A 13,193-nucleotide genomic window follows, 5' to 3' on the forward strand; every position below is an offset into this window, starting at 1 on the left:
AAAGTAACTTCAGTTAGTTCCCGTACAATAACAAATAACTTACATCTTCTGTTAAGCCCTCTCTATTATCCCTACTTGGTTACACTGAAGAGGCCTCCTGTACAGGGAGGAAAAACATGATGTTTTTTCTCTCAATTTCATGAATCTCACTTCTCTTCTCCCTCCCCAAATCCTCCAGGGACGAGGCAGAAGAAACAGGAAGAGATAAGGGCAGAAATGACCTTCTTTGGCCAATACCATGGTAGCCATCTCACCCAATAGCTTAACCTGTGCTTGAAGCTCTTGAAAGAGCACTTTTGGGAGGCATGTTAATGAACTCTTCAGAGTTCTTACCAACATTATTAGAATTTCCTTTCTTAAAATTCCCTTGATACCAGGTGCAATGGCATATTCCTATAATTCCAGAGACTTGTGAGGCTAAAACAGGAGGATTGGAAGTTTGAGGCCAGCCTTAGCAACCAATGGAGGTCCTCAGAAACTTAGACCCAGTCTCAAATAAAATAAAATAAAATAAAAAGGGCTGGGGATATAATTTAATGGTAAAGCGGCCTTCTTTAATACTAAAAAAAAAAAAAAAAAAAACCCAAAACAAAAACCAAGAAATTCCCTGAGGAGGGTAAATGTACCTCCTTCAGATGGCCATTGGGATTTCTGCCTCAATCTCTGGATATCCATCACTGCAAATTCAAGTTCTTTCCTGTGGTAAGTTTTCTGCACCCCTGAGCCTCACTCCTTCCATGGCTCTACTAAGCAGGACACCACATATTCTGTGCTGGCTCTCTAATCTCTGGCCACAGGTAATGTCCTTTGTCCTATCTGTGATACACAAGTGGCTTTCGGTGCTGTAATATCTTTTTGCTGTGCCCCCAGGGTATCAGGCAGCCACAGAGTTTTCTTCCCTTGAAGATTTTTCAGGTATATTAGATCCCAGTTTTCTAACTACTGCAACCACTGCTGCCATATCCCAGAAGATGCATATCAAACTTTCTGAGATGTTCCATTAAAGTCTCCTTCCCTGTACTTTAGATAAGGGAAAAGTCCCCTTTCACCTTGGAAGTATATGTGAATCCCATCACATCCCAACTTTTTTCTCAAATCCTCTTCTAATTATCAGTAACCTCTTTGCCTTTCCTCCTTTTTTTTTTTTTTTTGATGGACCAGATTTGGAGCCCTAAAAGTAGTTGACAGTGCTCTCCTTTGCAAATCTGGCTTAAGCAATCTTATACCTAATTTTGTAAGATGGACAAGCAATCTTTTTTTTTTTCATCTTCTTAAGATCTCAGCTAAAATTGCAACAAAAAGAATCCACCTTTTAACATCTTAATAAATTCACATATCCATTGCTTACTATCCATTATGAAATTATTTTAAGTATACATTGAGTGATATATATCAAAAAACTTTAAAACACAATAGGAGACCCCATGGTGCTTCTACTTTAACAGGATAGATCAAACAGATTGCAAAGAACAGTCAGATTTACCAAATCTGTAAGCTAGCTGTGGGACCTTAATCAAGTTACTTTATCACTCTGTGCCTTAATGTCATCATCTGTAATATGGAAATAAAATAGTATCTCTCTCCTGGGACTGTTATGAGTACTGCCAGAGTTAGCATTTATAAAGTGTTCAAAATTCTACATACATGACCAATTGTTAGCAAACTCAAGAGTGGAAATAGGTAGAGAAATTTTAATAGTTGTTTAGACTTTTGTTAGATTGTTTCTCTCGGACCTACTTTTATTTCTCAACATATTTTTTTATTATTCTTACTTTTAAATAGATGTTATTTTAAGTTATTTCAGGTTTTTTTTTAACATTTCAGGTGATTTTCTTATGTTAGAAAAATTCACATTTCCTCATTTTCAATAAACTGCCCAATGTTTTATATATATATATATATATATATATATATATATATATATATATATATATATATATTTTTATGCTGCTGGGGATTGAACCCAGGGCCTTGTGCATAGGTATATATATTTTAACACACATTAAAAAACAACTTTTAGGATATCTGCAGTAAGAGCATAATGAGCAATGTCACAAATAACATCTTCAATACTTCCCTTCAGTTAATGCAACTTTATACAGGACTTTTTATAAGACTTCCCAGGGCAAGCTGAAGTCATCCTTCCGCTGCCTCCTTCAATGATGAGAATCTAGCAAAGAGCAGAGAGAATGTGGTCCAAACCTTCAGGCTTCTAATATTCTGACTTAAAATTTCTACAGGAAAGAATGGGCTGTGTGGCTCTTAAACCCCTCTCCCCCCATGTGGTTTCTCCCATCTGGGGTTTGATGAAAGGTGAGCGGTGGACAGTTTGAAGTTATGTCCTCTGACAAGGGCCTGCAGCACAGGTATTTCCTGCTACTGATGAAGGGCAAGCTCACATACTTTAAAAGTCAACTGAGCTCAAGGTGGACTTGACAGCCCTGCTGTTAGAGAATGCTTCTCAGAGGCAGAGGAGATGAGCACATGTTTCTTTGCCACCTTGTGTTATGAAATCCTAAAGTTAACAATCACAACTTTATACTTTGAAAGATTCGCCGTGTTACTTTGCTTAACACAGAGAGCAAGTTAATTTTGGATAACTGTATCATAGCTTCATCTCAGCTTAGATATCATTGAAAAATGAGAAAACAGAATTTTGGTACTTCCACATCTCTGTTAAGTCATGAGACCTTGTGGGAGTCAATGTGATAATTTCATCTGTAAACTAAAGAAATTGAGTCAGTTTGAGGCTGTGAGCCTTGGTTTTGTGAATAATGACTAAAAAGTTCACTCATTAAAGGCCTATCTTTGTGCCCCTACCCTTTAGAATGATTTTGTACATTGTGAGCATTTGTCATTTGACTCTAAACAGATTTCATTGCTGCAATGCCACTAGTTACTAAAACGGAGGGTTTCCAGTCTTGGTTTTCTTGTGAAATGAGGAGTGTGGATTAAAGGAGTTCTAATAAAGGACAAGAAAGGAGGTGGCTTCATGCAGACAGCTGTGTGCTTCTCTCTGGCAACCTCTGGGAAAAAGACATCTCAATTCCCTTGAAAGTGTGTCTGGGGGAATATCAGTTATCCCTGAAAGAGATGTCTCACATTTACCAAAATGTCAAGAATCTTGCTTATATTATGAGGTGTTTTTCAGATGTAAAATCAGAGGAAAGCAGCTGTTGTCCAAGGAATATTTTTGAACAATCCCTTTGTATGTAATTCTTCTTAAATGCTGATTAATCAGTTCAACTGAATACACCTCTTCGTTTCCTTTCTTCTTCCCTTCCAGCACCAAGGAAAAATTGGAGTTAAGTTTAATGTCGGGACGGATGACATCGCTATTGAAGAGTCCAATGCAATCATTAATGATGGGAAGTACCATGTGGTCCGATTCACGAGGAGTGGTGGCAATGCCACGTTACAGGTGGACAGCTGGCCAGTGATCGAGCGCTACCCAGCAGGTAAGCAAGTGAATATGTATCTGGGGAAGATTTTATGGAGGAAAAAACAAAACAAAACTGGAAAACAAAGCTCTGTTTTGCGTCTGTTTCACCAAATTGTGGTTTTCAGAAAAACCATCAAGTATTTATTGGACTTTAGAATCGTGAATGTAATGCTGTCCTAAACTGTTCTTGTTACAGTGTACAAATGACATTTTATAGGCGAACTTGAAGGCACACGTTAGCATTTGCAAAATTCAGGACATCAGTGAAAACCAGAAAAATGCACACATAAAAATACACAACATGTCAAAGCTCTTTTTACTGGATCCTTGCATTTGAACAAAGAAAAGGCTTTGTCAAAAGTAACAAAGTTAAAATTTAAAACCAAGGGAGGGAATTGGATAACATTTGCTTTCTGAGCGAAAGTGAAGCTGGACTGCTGCTTTGATGGTGGTGCACAGCAGAAACCTGGGAGAGGTGTGGGGAGAGCAGGGCATGAGCAGAGGAGGAAGGGGCAGCAGACATCACAGCTAGAAAAGCAAAAGGAGCCTTTCAGCTTCCTAGAACCATGCAGTTTCAGGAGAATTCTGAGATGCTCATATCACTCATTTTAGGTCTGTAAACTGAATCTCAAGGCATTATTAATAAAATAAAAATTAACTTGTTCATGCCAAAGAATTTTGTCTGTACTGTTATTACACAAAGGTGGTAGGTTAGAAATCTAATAAACCAGTGCTACTTGCAGTTGTGTATGTTCTTAATTAAAAAAAAAAAACAGATATGTTATTTTCAAGTAAAATACAAATTTAAAGTACCAAGGTATTTGCTGTCATTATATTTTGGTACAAAATTGCCTCCTCAAAGAATCAGTCTCATTTGTCTCTATTCCCCTTTTAGACAGGCTAATTTTTGTTGTTGCTGCTGCACAGCATACAATTTATAACACAGTATAAAGTACAAAGTGAAAATTCATTCTTCACAATACAAATGATAGCCAAAATGTACATATAACTAACTCCTCTATTAGAATTATTTGTTTCAATGGAAGAAATAATTTGATGAAATACAGATTTGTTCATAAATATCAATTTTCCCTAGGATTGACTCACAATTATGGAATGAAATGCCCCTTCTGCTTTTTCTAGACCTTTCCTAATTTGTATAATTCTACATCTTCAAGTTCCATTTCAACCTATTCTATATGATGAGTGCTTTGCAAATATTTGCTGAATTAGATGTAATTAAAACCTGCTCCGTGACAATATTCCAAAGCAAGCAAATTAATAATATGTCCGGTGCCTTTTATAATACTAGTGAATAGTAGGCAATCAATAAAATGTTTGCCAAATTGGTATCCTGGGGAATTATCACAATTTTATACTACAAGTATGTGAATAGTCCTTCTGTTACCATCTACAATAAGATGAAGGAATGAAACATCTGAAAGCAAAGTAATTTAAATATGTGTTCAATGCTTCAGAGCCCCTGTTATTCATCTCCACTGCATTCACTGAAGACCAACTATAAATGTACTTGACAAACAAATAAACTTCAACTGCAGTGGAATTATAGAGAAGGAAGTTGGTAATCTTCCTAAGGTAGGGAATAACCAATTCCTATGTTCTGATAGGAAGTCATTGCCCTGGATGCCAGGAAAACATAAAGCAGGGTAAGGTCTAGGCTCTGCCATGGGATGTGGTCATCTCTAAAGTTTGACCTGAGCATGTACAATGGTAATTCCTGTTACTCTTACACTGTGGCTGTTTCCTCTTGAGGGATAGCTTTGTTTCAATAATTAGTTGTTTAAAATTATCTTTATTTAGTAACATTTTGCTCTTATCAGCACTTCCCATGTTGTTATCTTGAAGAACGCCATTCTGGTTGTTATTAATGCTTACCTACAGAGGAAAGGAAGAAGTCATGTTCAAATTAAATTGGGAAATTATGGGTTAAAGTAAGGTAAAAATTTCCATTCTTGGATCTTATTCTGTTAATGTGCAGAGTGCACCTCTAAAAGACAAAAATAGCATGCCCTTTTGCAAGCATGGGTCCTCCAAATCTAATTTTCTAATTCGTCAATGTATTTTGGTAGAAACTTCATTTTTTAAAAAATCTCTATAACTCACAATTTTACCATATTGTATGTGATTAAGAAGCTTGTAATTGTATGTACCAGATACTATGATCTGGGCATAGTTGCCAAAAGATATATTCCCTATCTTCATGTGTCAGGCTAATGTCCACTTTGAATACTGGTACCTGTAGTGGGGCAGTGTTAATTAATTCTTTGAAGAGATATTTATATTTTTAGATTAATATTTGTTTAATACATACAATTTCTCATTTGCCAATTAAATAGAATAAGAAACACAACATGAAATTTATTTAGATATTAGAAGCTGGAGGTACCATAATAATTAAGAAGCAAAACTTTAGAAACAGTTATTTTAGATCCAATGTTTTATATTTAGTCCAAGATCTAAGTGTTCTTCCCCCATGTAGTATTTGAAGTAATTTAATCAATCCAGAGTGAGCCAAGGTGCAATTATTCTGAAGGATGCAAGCAAAAAAACAAACTTGGCATCTGCCCACAAGAGAATTAGAACACATGTGAGAAAATTCTTTACACAGAAATTTATGATCAATATGTAAAGAACTCAGAGGAGCCATGTTGTTGTCACCAAGTTTATCATTATTATTATTATCATCAATCATCTGCTTTGTATTCATTACAGCATGGTATTGTAGTAGGAAATAAACAATAAAAATTCCAAATACTATTTCTTTTGGAGCTTAATCTGTCTGCAACAATGCCATAAAGGCTGCATACACTTGGATTTTTTTGTTGTTGTCATTGTTACTGGGAATTAAACTCAGGTCTGCTTTACCACTGAGCTCCATCCTCAGTACTTTTTTAAAATTAATTAATTAATTAATTAATTAATTTGGTTGTTTCGAGATAGGCTCTCATTAAGTTGCCGAGGGCTTTGCTAAGTTGTTGAGGCTGGCCAAACTTACAGTCCTCCTGCTTCAGCCTCCTTTGTCACTGGGATTACAGGCATAGACCACTACACCCAAGTTCTGAATAAAAATTTAAAGTGTTACTAGATTAAAGTTTTTGGAACAAAGTGCTTTTAATATGAGTTTAATAGCAAGATGTAATGTATATCTTCTGTATTAGTTTGTGGTATAGCTATTTTTATTTAAAAAATTTTAGAGTTATTATTCATTAGAAAAGTAACTGGACTAATGCTTTTACCACCAAGTCCTATAATCAAAGAAGCAGGAACCAACAGACTATATTTGGTTCCTTTTAAAGTGCCTGCACTGCAAAATATAGGTAATAAGGTTGAAATTAGTAATTAAGTACAGCACTTAACCTTCCATTATAGGGCTTTGTGGTAAGTGCTTTTCTGTGAAGCAATTCATCTGGTAGTGACACTATACCTTTAATGAAAAGCACCTAAAGCATTGACCAGTAGTATTACCCTATAATTGTCTGGAAGGCTTTCATAAAGAAACTAATTAGTAGAGGTAGATTTTATGCTCTTTTGGAGAATATGAAATATTCCTATAACCCAGTAATTCACATTTTAGAATAAATATTGAACTTTCTGAATAGCATACCCAGTTTTCATTATTTTCTGTACATGGAACAAAGTACAGAAATAATATTTTGCAAACCATTTAAAGTTGGGAAAGCCACTTCTTGGCATATGTCAATTAAAGCTCTAGAATATAATGCATCATTAATCTCTGATTTGTCCTTAATTACAGTCATGTAGCAAAATTTTCTTTCTCAACAAAAATAGACCTCCTCTTCTCATTACATTTATTCCACAAAGCCTAATATTATCTTGCTTCTTCTGACTTGAGATTACTCCAAATAAATCATACTCACCTTTGAAAATAAAACTGAAGTCACCTGCCTACCACGATGTACCAAAGATGTCCTTTCTATCTAAGTAAGATTGAATATTCAATTTATTCCTAAGTTAAAACATCAAACTAGCAAGTATTTGCTGGATCCATACTAGGCAAAAGGAACATACTAGTCTTACAGTCTTGTCATAGAGAGAATTTTTAAGTGTTTAATATTAAAAATAGAATTCATGGGAAAATAATTTGGCCAAAAATAAGCTATGGAAAAAAAAAGTCAACAACAAGAGATTTCAAAGAAGGAAGACATCTTGAAGTAAGTGATGTAGTAAGACTGCCGAAAAAAAATAGTGAACTTTACTTGAGATTTTGAAGAGTGCATTCATTTAGGTGGGGTTAGCAGAAAAAGACAGAGAAAATATTTAGGGAATTATGAAATAGTCTATATGTCAAAAGAAAAAGGACCCAGGGAGTATAGAAAAAATAAAGAAGAATGAAAATACGTAATAAGACCTGGTGAACAACAAAATAAACAAAGACATTCCCTCTGTTTAGTTTCTCTTTTTCCTTTTCTCTCTCCCCCTTAATCTCTTTCTCCTCCCTCCCTGCTCTCTCACTATTAATTATTCAGTTCTTCACTTTGTCACCAGAAGGCACTAGACACTAATGAACTTGAAACCTGTGATAGGAACAAATAGAGAAACCAAAGGCATGGTTCTTGATTGCTAAAAGATTTGTCTGGTTGGGAGACAAGAAGGATTAAGAACACCTACCAAACTCAAGTGAATGGTGTTAACTGTCAAATTTCCAGTTCAGTGTTTATTGCTGTTACAGATTAAAGAAAGAAGCCAATGGTAATCTGAAGTGGTGTGAAAAAGTAGATCAGTTAGGGATGAGAGGATTTGAAGAAAGGAATAGCCCCCAGGGAAGATTTCATAGAGATGCTCTAAGTACTTTGTGCATGATCATGCAATTTGGCTGAAAGGTTTTGTGAGCATTGGCTCTAAATCTTATCTATTTCATCAGTGAAAACTAGCACAATATTTCAGAGACCAAGAAAGCCATATGGATTATTGCCCTTTTAATTCTACACATTTAGCATAGATTTATTATTTTTAATTGAATTCATGAACAATTTTTCAATTATCCCTACAAGTCATTCTATTATTTAGAGTTTTCTGTTTTTGGTATCGAGGTGTTAATTTTATTAGGACTTTAAATTTATATTTAACCTAATTTTACTACTATGATGTATTTAAGAATATCTACTTCATTTACAATCATAGCATTTGAAAGAAAGAGGAACTTAAAATTCCTTCTATTCCAGTTCCTTCATTTTTTAAATGACAAAAGGGAACCCTGAAGAGGCCACCGGATTTGTTCAATATTACAATTGCTAATTAGTGGCTAAGTCAAAACTACACTTGATCTTGTCCATATGCTGTGAGCTTTCCCTTGTACCATCTGGGACACAGAATCCAAAGTGAAGAGAGATCATTAGATGAATCCTTCAATGTAGCAGGATGTGTTCGTCATAACTAAAAGCCATGACTTACATGATTGGTCACAGGTGCATGTTACTCCATGTCACAGCTTGTATTTTCTGCTGACCCACACATATACATTCAAAACCCTTATGACTATTAAACAGTAACATGAAATAAAATCTTTTCTTGAAAAAACCATAGTTGTTTTGTAGTCACTAAATTCTGGAGTCAATAATACTAATTAGTGGGCACTGATTGTTTTTTAACTTCACTTGAGAAACTTAATTAGCAAACAAGTAAATCATTATAGAGCATTAGAATCCTTAAGGATCATTCAGGAGAAAAAGTCTATCCTAGAAGACTTGCTCCATGCACTGGCCAAATATATACATAGAACAAATGTTTGGCTGGATTTTATTTCCTTCCTAAAGTGAGATAGTGAAAATAAAAATCTCTTGTGTAAACTAATAAACTATTCAGGAGACTTAAGTCATTCTTTAAATTAATTATCAATTTTAAGTGAAGTCCTGTGAAAGAATAACAATAAGGGCTTGGCATAAAGTAGATACTTAAATGGTTCTTGAATAATTCTAGGTTCCTTATTAAATGTTAGTGCCAAAACACTGTCTTTTTGCTGGTGCAACTATACTTACATGCATGATGAACATTTGTTTCAATGCATAAATATTTGGCTTCAATTTTATATAGTTAAATGTTTACTAATCTAAATTTCTCAGTCAGTCTTACATACTCTGAGAAATCTTAGAACAAGTGCCTAAAACTCTGACTTTTCCTGAGTTATCTTTTTTCATTGTGCTGAATTTTGCTGGTACTTTGTGGGTTATTCTTTTGTGGGTTATTTTTAGTGATGAAGCATAATGAACTTTTTATTAAGTAGTATATTCATACATCTATCTGAAATTCTCAGCCAACCTTCGAAGAAATTATGTCCAAGGAAATGATATATTCTTAGGCTTCTCACTTGTTCTTACATTATCAGTGACCTGGATATTTTTTTAATATTAGAACTTTTCATGTTGCTATAAGACATATTAGAGTTTTTTGTTTTGTTTTTGTGTTTGATATTCTGACAAAGGAAAAACAAAGTTCCCCTTTGAAGGTTTGGTGGACTTTATACTCATTTAGACTTTTAGAATGTCCAACATACACAATGCACATAATAATCTTTTTCTAAAATATTATTCTTCATGGTAAAATGGAAGTAAAGAATTTCATATGAACATAGCTGACCATTTTTAAAGTCTTACTGTTTGTTATAAGTTGTCTTTTTTGTTTTCTGTGCTATGGATTTATGGGACTACTTTTCATTTTCTATCGTTGGAAACTGGTCAGTGAGATCTATCTCTGACTTCCATAAACTTGTCTTGCACCAGAAGCTCAAATATCTGCCTCCAATTTGTATTCTACCCTATAGGACTTAGGTCAGATTCTCACAGGGCCAAATTAGTCACTGTCTAATTCAGAAAACTCAGTTCAAGCTTAGTAGACACTTTTTTCATGATGAACAGAACTCTAGAAAGCAAATGTATTATTAAATGTTTATTGCTGACAGAACTGAAATAATCTGAAAAATTAATTTCTAAGGATATGCTGGATATCTGCTATTTGAATACCAATGTGAATGATGCAGAGGCACAAAAGTCAAAGCTCTTCTCTATTTCTTCTACTACTTTTCTGCCTCAAATTTTAATATATTTTGCAAATGAGCTAAGAGGTGGGTGTTTTGTACACCACCAGATACCCAAAGCCCAGTAAAATAGAATTAGGAATCATAGCTTTTCTGTGTACTTGAAGCCAAACTTAAGTCCATTAAAATATTAATTAAGTATATTTTGAAACAATTAATGAATAAGAATTTATTTGCTTTTGTAGTTTTCAATGATCCTTTCTTACTTTGACAAATTCTCAGACTTTGTTACTTAGAAACCAACCAATCAAATCAATATTTATTGATTATTTGAGGAATTTTGCCAAGTAGATTATATCTTATGTTAGAATATAAAAATAACAGCATCTTTAGTTCATGTATTGTTAGTTCCACACAATTTCCCTCTGTATTTTCAAGTTCCTCGTTATTATTTCCAATGTATGCTGTATTGATCAATTTAAATTATTTTCATAATAAACATATATGCTGATTTCATTCCTGAAAACCATACATGTTAAGCATGAGAATAGATTATCCTGATTTTAAATAAGGAAAGCTTACTTTGCATACAATCACAGATATGAAAAATTGTGCTCTATATGTGTAATGTGAATTGTATGCATTCTGCTGTCATATATAACAAATTAGAATAAAAAAAGAAAAGACAAATGAACTATATCTTAGTAATTACTCACTGTGGGATAAATAAAAATAAAATATATACTCCTTGGATATAAAAATAAATAGGAATTTACATTAGTTTAAAAAAACTCAAGACTGAATAAATAAATATATTGAGAAAAAAAAGAAGAAGAAGAAGAAGAAAAGAAAAGCTTGAAGATATTGACAGATTGGGTTGAAGGACTTTTTTGCAAAGACATGGAAAATGAGATTAATGAATCTACTTCCTGGTTACAAACAATATCATGTCAAATACAAAAAAAAGTTGTCACTACAAGCACAAAATTTATTTTTTAGGAAGTGAGATGGAAAAAGCTTTTAAAAACAGCTAAAGATCAAAAGCCAGAGAAATACACTTTTACCATTATTAGGCTTTCAGCGAACTTCAAATAGCTTTTCAAGTATCTGGTTGATTTTAATATGGTTTCTGGATTTGTAACAATGCTCTTAATAACTCAATTATTATCCAAAAGTATCTTTCTTGTATTTTGTAGTTTATAATTACCTGAGTTAATGGAAGATAAGTCATGGTCCCATCTCAGTGACCAGCCTTCTTTTTAATACTTTCTCAAACACTCTGACCCCATATTTTTTTTCTAAGACCTTTTTCTTAAATTGACCAGGAATATTTACATATTTTTATGATGAACACACATAATAGCTAGTATTTTTGTGTATGGTGAAGCCACTTAAAAATCTACTATGTGATTTCCCCCTCTCAGTTTTTAATGTCATCATCTGAATGCTGATCCTGAGTCCAGCTCATGTTTTTCATGCCTTTTCCCTTTTGCCAATCATCTACCTACTTATCTTATAAGATCAGATATAAGCTGGTATTAAATGTCATTTTACTTCTAGTAAACAATGACAATATAGTCAAGAGAGAGCAGAGTATCAAAAAAGTGAAAATTTCCTATCTGGTATCAAGCACCTCTCTAGAATACAAGTTAGATAGGTAGCTATCTCCAGGTCTCAACATCCTCTAGGTCATTTTTTCTGAAGTTCCCTTTGAATTTTGCCTCACTAAGAGTCTAATAAAATGGAACACCCTATCTTTTTTAAAAAATACACATATTTGCATGTACACACTAAATTATGTATGTGAGTTCTGATCCTTCCACAGGGATCAGAACCTCTGTTTTAGGTGATCTTAGAGGATGTTAAGATTTTAGAGGGAAAAAAATGAAATATGCTTCCAATGAAATTAACTCTCCTTTATTAATCTTCTAACATGACTCCATAATCACTGACTTACCCCTTGGGGTATAGCCTCTACTAGCTCAGATAAAATTATATTTCTATACAAATAGAATACGGTGAACATTTGTACTTAAATTTAGAAAAAAAATCCCTTCAAATATGGTTCTTAGAAAGCCATTATTCTTCTAATAAATGTATTTTGAGTGCTGAATAATTCACCAGTAGAAAGACATGTTGCCTTCATTCCCTTGCTGAGATGATATGGCCTGAGAAGGCATGCTGCTTTTGTGGCACTCTGGATGTCTCAGCAAAACCCCATAATCTCAACCTAATCATGACAAATCCAAATCAAGGGATATTTTACACAATAACTGATCGATACTGTTCACATCTGTCAAATACATGAATAATAAAGAAAGACAAATCTGAAGGCACTAAGGAGACATGACATTTTAATGGACTGTGGGATTTGGATTAGATGTCAAGATAGAAAAGGGACATTAGTTAAAACCTGGTAAAACCTAATAAAGTCTGTACTTTAGTTAATAGCTGATTACCTGTATTAATTTCTTTGTTTTAAGAATTGTCAAATAGTATTTAAGTTACTAACACCTGAGGAGGGAGGTGGATGAAAGGTAAATGGACCTCTCATTACCCATCCTGTACTGTTTTTTTTTCCATAATTTATTTTTTAAATGAAGAGTTTAAGAATGATTTCCACCTAAAAATACCTCTTGCTTAAGTATTTCTATATTATAACACTATTCCAGAAAAAAATAACTTTAATAATAAAACTTCACATCTTTGTGGAACTGATAAGTCACATGCAGTTATTGT

At 33.8% G+C, this 13,193-nt stretch overlaps 1 protein-coding gene across 32 annotated transcripts in view; it reads left to right on the forward strand.

Annotated features, from left to right (window-relative positions):
• Nucleotides 1-13,193, forward strand: part of Nrxn1 (neurexin 1) — a 1,098,127-nt gene that overhangs the window by 930,980 nt on the left and 153,954 nt on the right. For all 32 annotated transcript variants that reach the window (XM_058573180.1, XM_058573183.1, XM_058573188.1 and 29 more), the window contains one exon: nt 3,287-3,458. In XM_058573180.1, coding sequence (XP_058429163.1) covers nt 3,287-3,458 — 172 coding nt within the window. The remainder of the gene's footprint in view (nt 1-3,286; nt 3,459-13,193) is intronic.

Source organism: Marmota monax, unplaced genomic scaffold, assembly GCF_021218885.2.
Source record: "Marmota monax isolate L192 unplaced genomic scaffold, Marmota_monax_Labrador192_F-V1.1 WCK01_AAM20220418_F8-fsc00015, whole genome shotgun sequence".
In the NCBI taxonomy this organism is placed as follows: domain Eukaryota; kingdom Metazoa; phylum Chordata; class Mammalia; order Rodentia; family Sciuridae; genus Marmota; species Marmota monax.